This window comes from Geotrypetes seraphini, chromosome 15 (genome assembly GCF_902459505.1).
Source record: "Geotrypetes seraphini chromosome 15, aGeoSer1.1, whole genome shotgun sequence".
NCBI classification, from domain to species: Eukaryota; Metazoa; Chordata; class Amphibia; order Gymnophiona; family Dermophiidae; genus Geotrypetes; species Geotrypetes seraphini.
The window spans coordinates 23895398-23911354 of record NC_047098.1 but is presented as its reverse complement, the minus strand read 5'-3'; the positions used below and the strand labels follow the sequence as shown (position 1 = coordinate 23911354).

General features: G+C 46.5%; 1 protein-coding gene across 2 annotated transcripts in view; it reads right to left on the bottom strand.

Moving 5' to 3' along the window:
• NOC2L (NOC2 like nucleolar associated transcriptional repressor) overlaps positions 1-15957 on the bottom strand; it is a 101968-nt gene that overhangs the window by 74032 nt on the left and 11979 nt on the right. Inside the window, exons 8-12 of one of the 2 annotated variants that reach the window (XM_033921678.1) lie at positions 14721-14831; positions 12432-12545; positions 10431-10619; positions 7410-7549; positions 3604-3715 (exon numbers count right to left, since the gene is read on the bottom strand). In XM_033921678.1, the coding sequence (XP_033777569.1) occupies positions 3604-3715; positions 7410-7549; positions 10431-10619; positions 12432-12545; positions 14721-14831 (666 nt within the window). The remainder of the gene's footprint in view (positions 1-3603; positions 3716-7409; positions 7550-10430; positions 10620-12431; positions 12546-14720; positions 14832-15957) is intronic. The other variant, XM_033921679.1, reaches the window with a different exon arrangement.

The window sequence follows — 15957 nt, the reverse complement described above, 5'->3', positions numbered from 1 at the left end:
ATTTTCTAATAAAATTATTAATTTGGGGCCAAATTAATTTCCAAAAGGAATTAATGCAGGGACAAAAGAATAGTAAATGGTCCAATGTCCCCTCTATCGGTGCCAGAAAAACAAACAAAGTGCCAGGTATTATTAGAAAAAGGATGGTAAACAAGACTAAGAATGTTATAATGCCTCTGTATCGCTCTATGGTGTGACCTCACCTTGAGTATTACGTTCAGTTCTGCTCTCCTTAGCTCAAGAAAGATATAGTGGCACTAGAAAAGGTTCAAAGAACAGCGACCAAGATGGTAAAGGGGAGGAACTCCTCTCCTATGAGGAAAGACTAAAGAGGTTATGGCTCTTCAGTTTGTAAAAGAGACGGCTGAAGGGAGATATGAATGAAGTCTACAAAATCCTGAGAGGTGCAGAATGGGTACAAGTGCATTGATTTTTTTTTTACTCCGTCAAAAATTACAAAGACTAGGGGACACTCAATGAAGTTACAGGGAAATGCTTATAAAACCAATAGGAGGAAATATTTTTTCACTCAGAGAATGGTTAAGCTCTGGAACGCATCGTCAGAGGTTGTGGTAAGAGCAGTTAACCTAGTTGTTTTAAAGAAACGTTTGGACAATTTCCTGGAGCAAAAGTCCATAGGCTGTTACTGAGTCAGACATGGGGGAAGCCACTGCTTGCCCTGGATCGGTAGCATGGAATGTTGCTGGGTTTTTGCATGTACTAGTGACCTGGATTGGCCACCATGAAGACAGGATCCTGGGCTAGATGGACCATTGGTCTAAACCAGTAAGGCTATTCTTTTGTTCTTAAGAGACTACACTTCCCCCTCCGTATTTGCGGTGGTTAGGGGCAGAGCAGGCCCGCAAATATTAAAAAACCACGAATAATATTCGGGCCGGTTCTGCCCCTAACCCCCGCCTATTTTAAGCCCTGAAAGCCCCCCCTTAAGCCTTGCCTGGTGGTCTAGTGGGTTTACAGGCAGGAGCGATCTTGAAGTAGCTGTATGTAAACCACTTTGAGTGTGGTTGTATAACTACAAAAAGACGGTATTCAAGTCGGGAGAGGCAGGAGAGAGCAGCCGGAGCGCCAGCGAGTGCAGGAAATCACTCGCTGTACGCTCCGACCGCCTCTTCCTGCTCTAAGTCGGGCCTTATCCAGTCAGAGCTGCTTTGACACGCTGCTCCTGATTGGATAAGGCCCGACTTAGAGCAGGAAGAGATGGTCGGAGCGTACAGCGAGTGATTTCCTGCACTCGCTGGCGCTCCGCCTGCTCTCTCCTGCCTCTCCCGCTGCCCTCTCCAGTCTCCCCCATTGAAAACCCGTATGCTACTTCAAGCATTTTCCCTGTCTGTCCCAGTGGACTCACAATCTATCTAATGTACCTGGGGCAGTGGAGGATTAAGTGACTTGCCCAGGGTCAAAAATAAGTGTGGGGTTTGAACCCACAACATCAGGGTGCTGAGGTTATAGCTCTAACCACTACACCACACTCTCACCAGAGAGGTCAGAAAAGTGATATGCCAAAACCCATCATGTTTACAGGAATAGTTCCCACCTCTGAATGACTGACAGGACAGCCGAATGGCACCAGTGAATGTCAATGTGAGAGGAGAGGCTGCTGTCATTTAATCCCGTCACCACAAAGGGGGGGGGGGGCACCCACCCCAATTACTACAGCATTCTGCTGTCCAATAAACTGTTACTACCCACGACACGGGACAATTCATAAATTATCTTGTTGGATCATTTGTAAAACTACATACTGCAAAAATTTAAGGGTAAATAGTGTCTTTTTTTTTTTTTTTTTTAAATCAATGAGCATGTGTCCCTTCACCCCCCTCCCCCCAAGACCCTCAATTCCTATGAGCGTCGGAACTTTTACTGCTACGGCCAGCGATAAAAAACACTAACGCGGCTTAATAAAAGGGACAGGGGGGGTTAATTTATACAATGGATGACTCTCTACAGATTGCTACAAAGATTGGGATTGCAGACTAGAGATCTTTGATCATTTTTACTACACATTTGGGTATGCATTTTTTATTTGTGATACTGAGTGTAACAAAGAGATGTAATACAATACAACTGGAGAGGGAAAGACTCACTGTTTATGAACTATTTTCATATGTGCTCACCTTCATACATTTAGGCCCGGATTCTGTATAGACGCCCGGTCTCAGAAGCCGATGGGGGTCCTATACAGAAACGGGCTTAAGGCCACCTAAAGTGAACCCGATTCTCTAACCGACGTCCACGTTACAGACACCGGTTAGAGAATCGGGTTGTTGTAGATGCGGCCGCTAAGCTTATCGTGGCAAGCAATCTCACTGCTGTGATAAGTTTAGCGGCCGTGGCTGCCAGTCCCACCCCCCTCCCCCGAACGAACACGGCAGGAGGTATGCCCAATCCCTCCTGCCCAGAATACCCCTCCCCCCCCTGTAGATCGCAGGCAGGAGGGTGCCCAATCCCTCCTGCTGAAACCCCCCCCCCCCCCACATAGATCGTCGGCAGGAAGGTGCCCAGTTAGCGGGGACCGTCTATTCACATGTTTGATGTACAGCATTGCATATGCCTAGTAGCATATAGCAATGATGATAAGTAAAATAGAAACATGATGGCAGATAAAGGCCAAATGGCCCATCCAGTCTGTCCATCCGCATTAACCATTATATCTTCCTCTCTCTAAGAGACCCCACATGACTATCCCAGGCTTTCTTGAATTCAGACAGTCTCCGTCTCCACTACCTCTACCAGGAAACTGTTCCATGCATCTACCGCCCTTTCTGTAAAAAAATAAAAATGATCACCTCTTAACTTCATCCTATGCCCTCTCATTCCAGAGCTTCCTTTCAAATGAAAGAGACTCAACTCACACACATTTACGTCACGTAGGTATTTAAATGTCTCTATCATATCCGCCCTTTCCCGCCTTTCCTCCAATATACATATTGAGATCTTTAAATCTGTCCCCATAGAATGGAAACCAAAGAGCCTAACAGAGCACGGAGTTATGGAGTGGCAATTACCACCTTAAGTATAGGCATGAGGGATTGGGGGAGGGGAGCTGGTAAATCTACATGTGGTAGCTATTACAGCTTTGAACACTTCAGTGGGCAGACTGGAAGGGTCATGTTGGTCTGTCACCATTTGCAGTGTTACCATAAAATGTATGGTGTATTGCTTGTAGATCATTGAAACAAGCTTGTATTTAGAATTAATTTTGAACTGTAGTTTTTAGACAGCAGAATATAAAATATACATGAGTGTGTGTTAGGAGTTTTGCAGTGCACACCTGCATTCACCCCTGAAGCTTACCTCACCTTGAAAGCACACATATCTTAATCCTTTTATCTGGGTGGGGGTGTGGTGCAGTGGTTAGAGCTACAGACCCAGCACCCTGGGGTTGTGGGTTCAAATCCCACACTACTCCTTGTGACCCAGGCAAGTCACTCAATCCCCCCAGTGCTCCAGGTACATTAGATAGAGTGTGAGCCCAACGGGACAGATAGGGAAAAAGGCTCGAGTACCTGAATAATTTGTAATCCGCATAGAATTGTAGGATAGGTGGAATATAAATAAATATGACTCCTGTTCAAATAATACCTCAAAGATGAAGGGCAACAATGGGATGAAAGTTCCGGTGCTTTCTGAGAGCAGAGTCAGGGCCCGAATACAGTGTATTCTCAGTGGGTAAAACCGAACTGTTGGAACAAGCCTAAAACACAAAACCTAGCATTAGGTCAATCCATACAGATGGACAAGCATGCTTACCTTCCCCCATGACACCCACTTTCCCCTTACTTATAGACGGGCATCAAGGGCTGCACAGGGCGGTAACATGACGGGTACTATTGATACCTGGCTCCATCCCTCCCACCTCCCCCATAAACAGAGGAGCTAACAGCACAGAACAACAGAAAGGTGGGGAGGGGGGAAGAGGTGAGGAGCCATTCTTATCATTGCAGTTTTCTCTGTGTTGAAGAGGAATATTTGGGACAGGAGGCATATTAAAAGCATGTTTCTATACAAAGGGCTGGTAAACAGCAGCAGGTGATGAGAAAAGGGGAGGGAGATACAACAAGGAGCATACCAAAGTACCGTATTTTCACTCATATACCGCGCACCCGTGTAAAACGCACACACGGGTATAGCGCGCGGGAAACTGTAATTTATGTAAATAAATTTTTATATACCGCGCACACCCGTATACTGCGCATGCCGCCCCGACTCTCCCGTCGCTGCCCAACTCTCCTTTCTCCCGCTCCGAATCTCCTCTGGCCAGCCCGACGTCAGAGAAAGGGCAAGACCGCCGGAAGAGGAAGCAGCGTAGACGCAGGGCTAAGAGAAGGGGCAGGACCGCCGGCAGAGGAAGCAGCAGGACGACGGTAGGCAGCTTCTACATGATGGGGGGGGGAGGCTGTGGGGGTGCGAGCGGTCCTTCGGGGTGGGGGTGCGGGTGCGTGTTCGAGCGCGAGCGGTCCTTCGGGGTGGGGGTGCGAGCGGTCCTGCGGGGGGGTGAATCGGACATCAGGGGGGGGAACTGTGTAAAAAAAAAAAAAAGGGGATAACGCGCTCACACGTATAACGTGCACGGTTTGTAAAAATCGTGTATAACGCGCACATTATATGCGTGAAAATACGGTACCTCTTTCCACCCATATGGATGGACACTGCTCTGTATCCATTTCCTCTGTCCCAACCCAATGTGGCACTTGTACCAAATAAAGACATAAGAACATAACATAAGAATAGCCTTACTGGGTCAGATCAATGGTACATCGAGCCCAGTGGTTTCAAACTCGCGGCCCGCCAGGTACTATTTTGAGGCCCTCGGTATGTTACCATTGTTCTGGAACGTTGCCCGCCTCACTGCTGTAACCTCACGCAAGCGCTTTCCTGCGTCCGTACGCGATTGTGAGGTGGAGTGGAGAGGACAATCGCGTACAGACGAAGGAAAGTGCTTGCGTAAGGTTACAGCGGTGAAGCGGGCAACGTTCCAGAATGTAAGGTAACCACTGGAGGCAGTGCAGCTTGTGCGTGTGTACGTCATCTCGTGAACTCTCGCGAAGTTCTGCACTTCTCCTGGCGGTGACTGCTTGATGTAAGATCAAGTTTCAAGTTTATTAGGATTTTATATACCGCCTATCAAGGTTATCTAAGCGGTTTTTTACAATCAGGTACTCAAGCATTTTCCCTCTCTGTCCCGGTGGGCTCACAATCTATCTAACGTACCTGGGGCTGTGGAGGACTGAGTGACTTGCCCAGGGTCACAGGGAGCAGCGCGGGGTTTGAACCCACATCCCCAGGGTGCTGAGGCTGTAGATCCAACCACTGCGCCACACACTCCTCGTATCCCGGTGCTGAAGGAGGTGAGAGCTGAAGGCCGTTGCGGATGCGACCACCGGACTCTTAAGGCACAAGTTTTCCAGGCACAAGTCGGATATTGATTCTCCCCTCTACAAAAAAAGCCTAAAGGACTACACCAAAATCTTGTCTCTTGCAGTTGATACTTTAGAATCTAAATCACCATTTTGCATGAGGTAAAACTCTTTATAGTTTATAAATCTTTCCTTAATTGCTTCTGATAATTTCAGCTGAAAGCAGTGCAACACGCAGAAAGTGAAAAACTATCTAAAGTTTAGCTGCGCATAGTTGAAATTATCAGAAGCAATTAAGGAAAGATTTATAAACTATAACGAGTTTTACCTTATGCAAAGTTGTCATTTCTTTAATAAGACATTAACTATTTTTTCTGCAGCCCTCCAAGTACCTACAAATCCAAAATGTGGCCCTGCAAAGGGTTTGAGTTGGAGACCACTGATCTAACCCATCTTCATAGAAGCCAATCCAAGTCACAAGTACCTGGCAGAAACCCAAATAGTAGCAGCATTTCATGCTACCGACCCATGTCTGTTTCAACAGCAGACTCAGGGCTGGCTCAAGAGATGGTGGTGCCCCGAGTCAACCTGCTTTGGCAGCAACCTTCACCCTCTTTGCATTGCTTCCAATATTCTTCCCTCCCCCACCCCCAAAGAAAAGTCTTAAACCTACAGACCAGGTGAGGTCAGAGGCTGGGTATTTTGGCGCTCTTAGTTGCCAGTGCCTTGTGCCAGAGCCTCACCTTGTCCAATGGTTAAGCCATCCCTGCAAAGACGGTAACCTGAAACTTTCTAAAAATTTCTTAGAGCCTCAGCAGAAATGCTCGGGTCAAGCAGATATGGAAAGAGACAAAAGTGAAGCAACACTGCCCTCTATTGGTCAGCAACAAGCTCCTCATAACCGCAGAATTAGTGTTTATCAGGAAATGTCCAAAACTGTATATTTCACCAATACATTATTTAAACATTCTCTGAATTATTCTGATCATGTTGGAAGAAATCTCCCTACATCTCATCGGTCCTCATTATTCAGCTTCTGACAAAATCCTCTCAGTCAGGCCTATAGGAGCCAACTTTTCAAAATAATTGGGGGTGCTAACCTGAAAGCAATCAAGGAGCTTGCTGAACAGTGGGGATGCTCAATTACCCACAGCATCCACAGGCCTGTCACCAGAATGAACAATGCCCCAAGTAGCCTCTGGGTGGATGAGTGGTAGGCACTGGGTGGATGACAGATACACAATAGAGGCAATGAATGGACTTCAAGGTACTCCTGTTGCAACTGTAGGAACAGCAGCAGCAGTGCCCTACCCCTGGCAGGACATATCAATGTCTTTCCCATCCCTGAAGTAACTGCCCATTAGAGAATGACAGGGTGACAAAATTCATCACCATTCCCATCCCTGTGGATAACCGCGGGAAACCATCTCCGTGTCATTCTTCAAGGAGAGAGGGAAGAATCTGAGTATGAATGGGCAGAACCACTGACCCTCAAGCCTTGCATTGAAGAATGCTGATGTAGAAGGACTGAGGTTGAGATAGACACTAAAGAATGATACTGGATGGTTAGAACATAAGACCACAAGCGTTGGCATACTGGGACAGACAGAAGGTCCATCAAGCCAAGTTTCCAGTGGCCAATTCAGGTCCCAAGTACCTGGCAGAAACACAAAGAGTAGCAACATTCCAGAGCTGAGATTGTGATGTCATAATGCCTCATTCCACCAATGCCTAAGAGCCAATCTCATCAGTGATGTCACAATGGCTTCATTATCCTATACTTGGTTAAAAAAAAAATCAGGGTATGTATGCGCACAGCCGCTGACTTCAAGCCTTGCACTGAAGAATGTTGGTGTAGAACGACTGAGGTTGAGATAGACACAACTAAAGAATGACAAGGGATGGTTTCTCGCAGTTATTCACGGGGACGGGAACGGTGATGAATTTTGGCACAGTGTCATTCCCTATTGCCTATCTCACCCATGTCTTCCTATGCTCACAGCACCCCCTATCATATCCATACATACTTACTTAATGCAGCCAATCAGAACTTGCACCAGGGGGTAAATGAGGGGCTGCAGCACCTCATTGGGGTAGAGAGTACTCAGGACCCGGCACCAGAGGTACAGGCAGTGAATGTACTGCCAGTTATAGACGGACTGGTAGGAGCCCTGTGAACATATTAGAAAAAGAACAGAAAATATTACATCTATAAGGGGAAAGTGATTTCTACAAATGCAAGAAGCTGTACATAAAAAGCAAATGAACAGGAAAATGATCTTTGAATGGTCTTATCACTTGCTTTGTAAGTTTGCCTGCTTGAGTAATTCCACTTATGCTCACTCCTATCCTGTAACCCCTACCCTGTCCAGCTCACATCACCTGCAGTTAGCACATACTGAGCTCTGGACTGTGACATGCTCATTTTATACTCGTGGGCATTCATGGAACTTCCTTTTGGAAAATCTAGGCCTGGGGCCTAAGGGATAAGCATTGGCGACACCGAATTAGTGTCTCATAGAGCTACATTTCAATCCGTGAAATATATTATCTTTGAGCTGGCACAATGAATTGCTTTTATTGCTACTAAGATGCTTTTGGCTGGTGAAGTTCACTCTTTCCCTCCAGCTGTAGCAACAGATTCATTACCCTCTTTAAGGGCTGGGCCAGAGTCCTGAGCAACTGCCTGTCTTTTTAGACATTTTAATTCAGGAACTGATTAATTCCTGTTTGTTAATTTGAGTTCTTGTTTGCCTTTCTTGTTGGCTAAAATTTTTGGACAAGTGTTCTCGCTTGATTCCAATTGAAAATATATATCAATAAAAATTACAAAACAAGATTGTGCATCCCAGGCTGGGTTATTCTGCTCTCTTAATCAGAGATCTATGCTGTCATCTACCCTCCCCAGCAGTCTTCAGTCTGCCCCACTCTCACAAGCTTAAATCCAACATTCCTTAATCTCATGATGTTTAAAAAAGAAAGAATCTCATTATAAATTTAATTTGCAATTAGGTTTTAAGCCTGAAGACCCTGCCTGTAACCATATTTAGGTCACAGTTAGGGCCACCCCCATCCCCCTACTTAACTAACGAGGCTTGGCAGGATTCACAATGCTCTTCAATCTACAGCTGCAGCACACAAAGGGTATGATGATCAAAGGTTAGAAGTAGTCTTTACTCTACTGTGATATTTGTGCACAAAAATTGTCACAGCATGCTCAAAGTAATAAGCGTGCAAATTGATGCCATTTTAAAAATTGCCATGGCATGCATCAGCTCCTTAGCCCCGACTAAACACCTCTTCCTGCCAAATCCACACATATTCCTGGTGTCTAGTAGCACCAATCCTGAACCTACCTACCCGATCCCCTCCCTTTTCTACAAATAATTTTTCTTTAAATAAGTGCCCAGGTGATCTAGTGGTCCCTCGGGCCTCCTCATGCCCTGATGGTCTAGTAAACCCCTGGTTCCCCTGTCAAAGTCCAAAAAAAATATTCCTAATAGTCTAGCAGGACTTCCACCCATCCCAAGTTAAGTCTAGCCTAGCCTAGTCCTGCCCCCTCACCTCAAAGGAGGCAAGAGTGATGCCCATTCGTTCCTGCCCCTGAGCACCATCATCTGCAAAATAGAAGCATCTCTCCCTGCCCAGTGCATTCTGGAAAGCACAGGTTAGGGTCTGTCTACCATATAAGGGAGAGATTCCCTTATACGACAGACTAGAGAGGGTTGGGTCAGACCACCAGGGCATTTTATTTTTAATGCTTGGGAGAAAAGGGAAGGCTCAGATCAGGTCAGGGGAGCTAAATTTTTAAGCTGAGTACATGGGGGTTATTTAGATAGATCAGGGCTAGACACCTCTCCTCTCAACCAACTCTTCTTTGCTACCCTGGAACTGGCAAAAAGTTTCCAGCAATAAACGTTCATGAGAAACAAATTTTTTTTAACCATTGCTGTGGGGTGGATACCACATGAATACGTGACTTAAATGTGGTCTGCAGTAATGATTTCAGCACAAGTTAATACTCACACTAAAACTATTTGAACATTCAGCGCACAATATGCACACAAACCTGTTGTTAATCACATGTTAAACATTGATGGTAGTTTTGAGTATTAGCCCCAAAGGGAGGGTAAATGCATGAAACAAAGCCATGAAAGGATATGAATAAGAGCAAGAAAAGAGCAATATATTTCAGATGGGAAAACACACTCCAATTCTGCCTACCATATATACTTGAATGCAAGCTGACCTGAATATAAACAGAGGTAACCAGTTTCCCCCAAAAAGGAAGAAAAAAGGTTGACTCAAATATAAATCGGAGGTGGGGTGGGGGGGGGTTGTTAACATTCAAGTTCCCTGCCTTGCCAGGCTCTGCACCCTGTTCCCCCTTCTTCCCTGCCCTGTCTCCCCCCCCCCTACCTGTTGTCCACTCTCCCTTCCTCCCAATGCCATGCAGAGAACTCACAGCAGCCATTCAGCTAGCACCTCTGCACGGGGGTAGGAGTGCGGGAAGACTGCTCCAGCCTACGGCTCGACCACCAGGGATTTCAAAGGTACGCAGGGGAGGCTGGAGGGAGTTAAAAGTCATCAGGGTTGGCTGGGACAGGAGGCGAGAGGGATTCCTCCTATCCTGGCCCAACACGTCTTATGGCAGTCCCGGTGGAGGCCTGCAGCAGGTCCAGGTTGGGGGGGAGGGTGGGTGCTGACCCGAATATACACCAAGACCCCCAAATTTGAGCCATTTTCCCCCCCAAAAAATTTCAGCTTCTATTCGAGTATATACAGTAACTATATCACATCACCTACCCCTTCCAGCCTTCAAACCCTGGAGCTCCAGAACGAGTTAGTATGTTAGCAACTTGTCTGTAAGCCCTGCTGGAGCCTCTGCACCCAAGCCCATGGAAATGACAGACTAGAAACTTCCACCCAATTTTCCATCAGTTATTGGAAAAGAGAAAAAAATTAAGCCACCAGTAATTTTGGAGGAGTGTAGCATGAAGCCACTTGCAACCTTCAGATCAGCACCAAATATGCTGCAGCTCCCTTGCTTACCTTCTTCTTCACAGTAAGCGCACTGCGCAGGTGGATGGCGAGCTGACGTATGTAGATAAAGATGTGCTGATAGGACACCTGGGGGTCCAGGGCATACATCTCTGTCAGCGAACGCTGCATGAAGTTAATCAATGGAAGAGCATTTGGCGATGTGAACTTTGCATTTTTAACATATGAGATGTACATCTTCTATAGAATAAACACAATACAAACCCAGGTCAGAAAAATGAAAACAAGGCCTTTTAAAAAAAAAATATATATATATATATACACACTAGTTTTTAAGCCCGTTACATTAACGGGTGCTAGAATAGATGTGTCTGTCTGTGTTTCTTTATCTCTCTCTCCTTGGCCGCTGTCTGTATCCTTCTGTCTCCCTCCCCCCCCCCCGAGCACAGCTGTCTGCCCCCAGGACACACCTCCCCTCCAAAGCAGCCCCCTTTCCCTCTCCCTAACTGTCTCTCCATGGCCCTCTTCTGTCTTCCCCCCTCCCCGAGCACACCTCTCCCTATCTCTCCATGGCCCCTTCTGTCTCCCCCCAGCACACCCCAACCCCCAAAGCAACCCCCTTTCCCTCTCCCTGTCTCTCCATGGCCCCTTCTGTCTTCCCCCCCAGAGCAAAGCTGTGTGTCCCCAGCACACCTCCCCCCAAAGTAGCCCCCTTTCCCTCTCCCTATCTCTCCATGGCCCCTTCTGTCTCCTCCCAGAGCAAAGCTGCTCCAGCACACCTCCCCCCCAAAGCAGCCCCCTTTCCCTCTCCCCCTGGCTCCCGGTATTGATCCCCTTCTTACCCTCCCCTCCATCCCGGCATCTTCTGGCCTGCTCCTCTTCAAAGCAGCCTGCGATCTTGGTGGCCGGCTTTAGCGAACCTAGCAGGCCGCTCTCCAACTCGGTAGCACGTTCCCTCTGACGCGATCCCGTGCATCAGAGGGAGCGTGCTACTGAGGTTGGAGAGCGGCCTGCGAGGTTCTTTAAAGCCGGCCACGATCGCAGGCTGCTCTGAAGAGGAGGATCAGCGGCGGCGGCGGCGAGGACGCGGGCAGGCAGCGGCGAGTGAGAGCGGGCGGTGACGCGCCGAGGACAGGGAGAGAGCACAGTCGCACGCCTTCAGCCCCCGCATGCGCCATGAGGTTAGAATGTTGCCACAGAAGCACACCTCACGGCGCTACACCTCACGAATTTTCGAGAGCGCATGCGCGCTCTAGCGTTTTATTATTATTGATATTTACATACTTGGCTTGTGCAGAACTGTTTCATGTCTAGAGCTAGTGCATGCGTGCTGAACTATTGTAGCTATTCTACCTTTCCAGATCGGAAAACACAGGAGAGTCAAATCCACCGTAACAACACTCAGACACGAAAGGGTGGATAAGTCTAAAAAAGACTGGTGAACTCTTAAGTATTCCACAAGATCCTTTAATACAGGGGTGTCCAATGTCGGTCCTCGAGGGCCGCAGTCCAGTCGGGTTTTCAGGATTTCCTCAATGAATATGCATGAGATCTATTTGCATGCACTGCTTTCAATGCATATTCATTGGGGAAATCCTGAAAACCCGACTGGACTGCGGCCCTCGAGGACCGACATTGGACACCCCTGCTTTAATACAACATACATCGACTCAACATGCGCATGCTTCGGTCAGTCTGCAGTTTGCAAGTGGTGACTTTTTTTGCAGCGCGTACTATTGATGCTTAGCTGGTCATTGGGTTTTTTTCTGATTTATACACAGGCTTGAGAGACTCCTGAGGCAGACCATTGGGCCAAAACATGCGCATGTCGAGTCGATGTATGTTGTATTAAAGGAATAAAGGATCTTGTGGAATATTTAATAGTTCACCAGTCTTTTTTGGACTTCTCCACTCTTTCGTGTCTGAGCCTTTCCAGATCTACAGTAAATCCAGCTACCATACAATTGTTTTTCAGAAATACATGTGCACCTAAAGTACAAGAAAAACAATGCATAAAAAGTAACCTCAACACAAGGAAGTAGAAAGCCTTACCTTGAGGACAGGATTCAGATACGCATCCTGCTTGTGTCTGCAGAACTTCATCAGAATCAAAAAGGCCAGAACCCTCACCGTCTCCTCCCCAGTACTCCAAAGTACAATGGAATGCTAAATACAGAAAAGAGGCAAGAAAAATGGATAACACAGTGGGAAAGGACAGCAAAAAATCCTCAATTACCAAGAAATATAATCAGAAGCTAAGTAAACATGTGGAAGGATATTTCCAACTGTGCTGGATGCTGCTAGCATGATCAAAACATTTCCAAGCGCATTTTGATAACTTGCATCATATATATTATACCAGTGTTCTTCAACCACCGGTCCATGGACCAGTGCTGGTCCACAGAAATTTCCTGCCGATCCACAGGGCCAGCACATGCATCAGGCCCAAAACAGTGTTCTTCAACCACCGGTCCAAGGTGCGATCGATGCGGCGTTATCGAGCCAGCTCCCTCTTCCTCACAGATTCAGTTCACAAAGCCACAGGCAGTGGCTCCTACGGGCGTCCTGCGCCTGAACCGGAAGCCTTCTCTCTGACATCAGAGGGAAGGCTTCCAGATGAGGCACGGGACGTGCAAGGTGCAATTAGTATTATTATGGGGGCGGGGTCTGGGGTGGAGATTGGGTAGAGATGGGTGGGGTCTGGCCCACGACTTAGCCCAGTGTTCTTCAACCGCCGGTCCATGGACCGATGCCGGTCCACAGAATAATTCTTTTATTTCTGCCGGTCCATAGGTGTAAAAAGGTTGAAAAACACTGTATTATACGACACATTCTTTTTTTTTTTTTAATTTATTTATGCAATTTTCAAATATTACAAGTTTACACTTGATAAAGAAAATAGATAACACTAGAAAAACTCCAATAGCAATTAGTTAAGGCAATAAGACAAGGCAATAAGACAAAAGTGTAATTCTATATTAACTTCAATTTAAGGAAAAAAGAAATAAGTAGAGAGGAGACAAGATTACAGAAATCTTGGAGGATAGAAAACAACATTTATACGACACATTCTATGCGCTCCATAAGGAGGCTCTCTTTGGAGCAATGCAAGTACTAAGGTGAGCATTAGCAGTAAATTAGAAAGGACGAGATCAGACCCAACATAGTCTAGCTTAGGACTGAGGTTTGATACCGTCATGATATGTACAAAATTGCCCTGTCTTGAAAGATCAAGCATCCCTATCATTGCCCCATGGATACCCCTCCCCCGACATTCAAGGCTATTTAATCATCCAGAAACAGCTAATTGTATTTAATCCACTAATATACAGAGCGAGATAACCAGTTATCTGAATTGAATATTCTTGGTCAGTGACTAAAAACTCACTAGTTATATCGCACGATAACCGACAATTTTCAGCATCGACTGGCTAAATTCAGTGGGCAAATCAGACCGCCTAAATAGTGGGCTCATCTTTGCCTGTTATAACTTAACCCTTTCAGGACCATAAGGATCGTAGGCCAATTTTTGTGGTTTTGACGACATTTTTATGGTAAAAAGGGCTTGCAGATGCCAAAAAATTGATTTTTTTTTGTGAAATATCATTATTTTTATTTAAAAAAATCAAGCTTCTGGCTTATGGACAGTGTGGCAAGTGAATCTTCTCGTCAATCTGGCAACGACGCTAATGAATGAATGTCGGAACCAGTTTGTTTACATAAAGGCAGTATCATATGGAATCCGTACATATCAAATTTAGAACTGTAGACTATCCCAATCAAAATTTATAGGATTTTAAAGTTATGGGACAAATATGTCCCTTGGTCCTGAAAGGGTTAACCGGTTAAATTATAGTCAGTGAAAAAAACTCACAGTTGTTTAAATGTTAGTCACCTGAAACAGCTTGGCACTGAATAACTGGGCTCACCAAGGGACTTAGCAGGCTGCCTCCTGCAGTGTAAATATACTAGGTACATTGCAGCCAGTGAAGGACACATTGCCTATTCCAGTTGTACATCCAAGTCGCATGCCAGAGGGCACCAATTCAATAATAATGGGCACCAGCTCAGCTAGTACCTAGGACAGACCCCTGTACAGAGAATTCAACACTAGTATTTATGGCTCTTGGTCTTCATAGCGATTTAATCTCAGTCCGAATTGAGCATAAGGGAATAAAACCCATGGATAAAATCAGTCTGCGTCCAAGGTACACGACAGCATTTCCCATCCCCATGGTGCATCTCATTCTTCTCCCGATATGGACAGGCTCTTTAAAAGTGAAAAACCTGAACCCATCCCTTTGTCATGCACATGTGTGGGGAGTATGTAAAATACTTTACCTTGAGCAGCAAGCGGCTTTGCTTGGGCAAGCAGAGAAAATATGGCATGATGGCATTCGCATGCTGCAGTACTGCCATTGCCACAGAGACTTCAGTGAGACAGGAGAGCAGCTAGGGAAATCAAAGAATGAGCATGCTTACATACACGTATATATCACCATTATCATATGTTACAAAGTAAATCACCAATGATCCAAGACGTGGGGGAGAGAGAGGGTTACACCCATTAGCCCTGCTTAGCCAGACACTCACAGGCAGTCCAAAGCCCATATACATAGTAACATAGTAGATGACGGCAGATAAAGACCCGAATGTTCCATCCAGTCTGCCCAACCTGATTCAATTTAAATCTTTTTAATTTTTTCTTCTTAGCTATTCCTGGCAAGAATCCAGAGCTCTACCTGGTACTGTGCTTGGGTTCCAACTGCCGAAATCTCTGTCAAAACCTACTCCAGCTTATCTACACCCTCCCAGCCATTGAAGCCCTCTCCAGCCCATCCTCCCCCAAACGGCCATATACAGACACAGAAGATTCTCGCAACTTAATGTGCCTTTACGCAGTCGCTAAACTGGCTCCAGCCGGTTTAGCGGGGCAGTATTTTACTTGCCGATTATCAGAACAGCTCACTGTGGTCTTTTCCGAGCTTCCTAGCTGTCTCCGACTCTGCCATGCAAATGTAGAACGAGGTTATTAATAGCACTCTGGGTGATTCTCAGTCATCGCCAAGTGATTCCCTAACCTCATTGTACCACATTTGCGGGCAAAATTTTCCGATCAGTGCTTGAGTGTTGATTGGCTCAAGTACTGTCAGGAAAGTAAGGTTTGACAGCTCAGATTACCCCCCCACCACAAGTTAAATAGAACCCCCCAAATTGAAGTTCGACAGGGGGATGCCTACTCCCTCCTGTCACCACTAGGGTCCCCCGACAACCAAAACTCAACACTCCTGCAGCAGGAGGGATGCCCACTCCCTCCCGTGGCCACTGGGTTCCCCCAACAGCCAAAACCCGTCACGGGGAGGGATGCCCACTCCCTCTTGCCGCTTCCCCCCTCCCCCACCCCCTAAAAATCAAACAGCTGCACTTTCCCCCCCTTCCCCCCGCAGCAGGAGGGATACCCACTCCCTCCTGCCATCGATGTTGCCCAAACATCCAACAATTACTCAGTACCTCTGGCAACCCCCCCCCCCTCCTGCGTACCTTTCGCATGAAGGCGGAGGGATGCTTACTCCCCTGG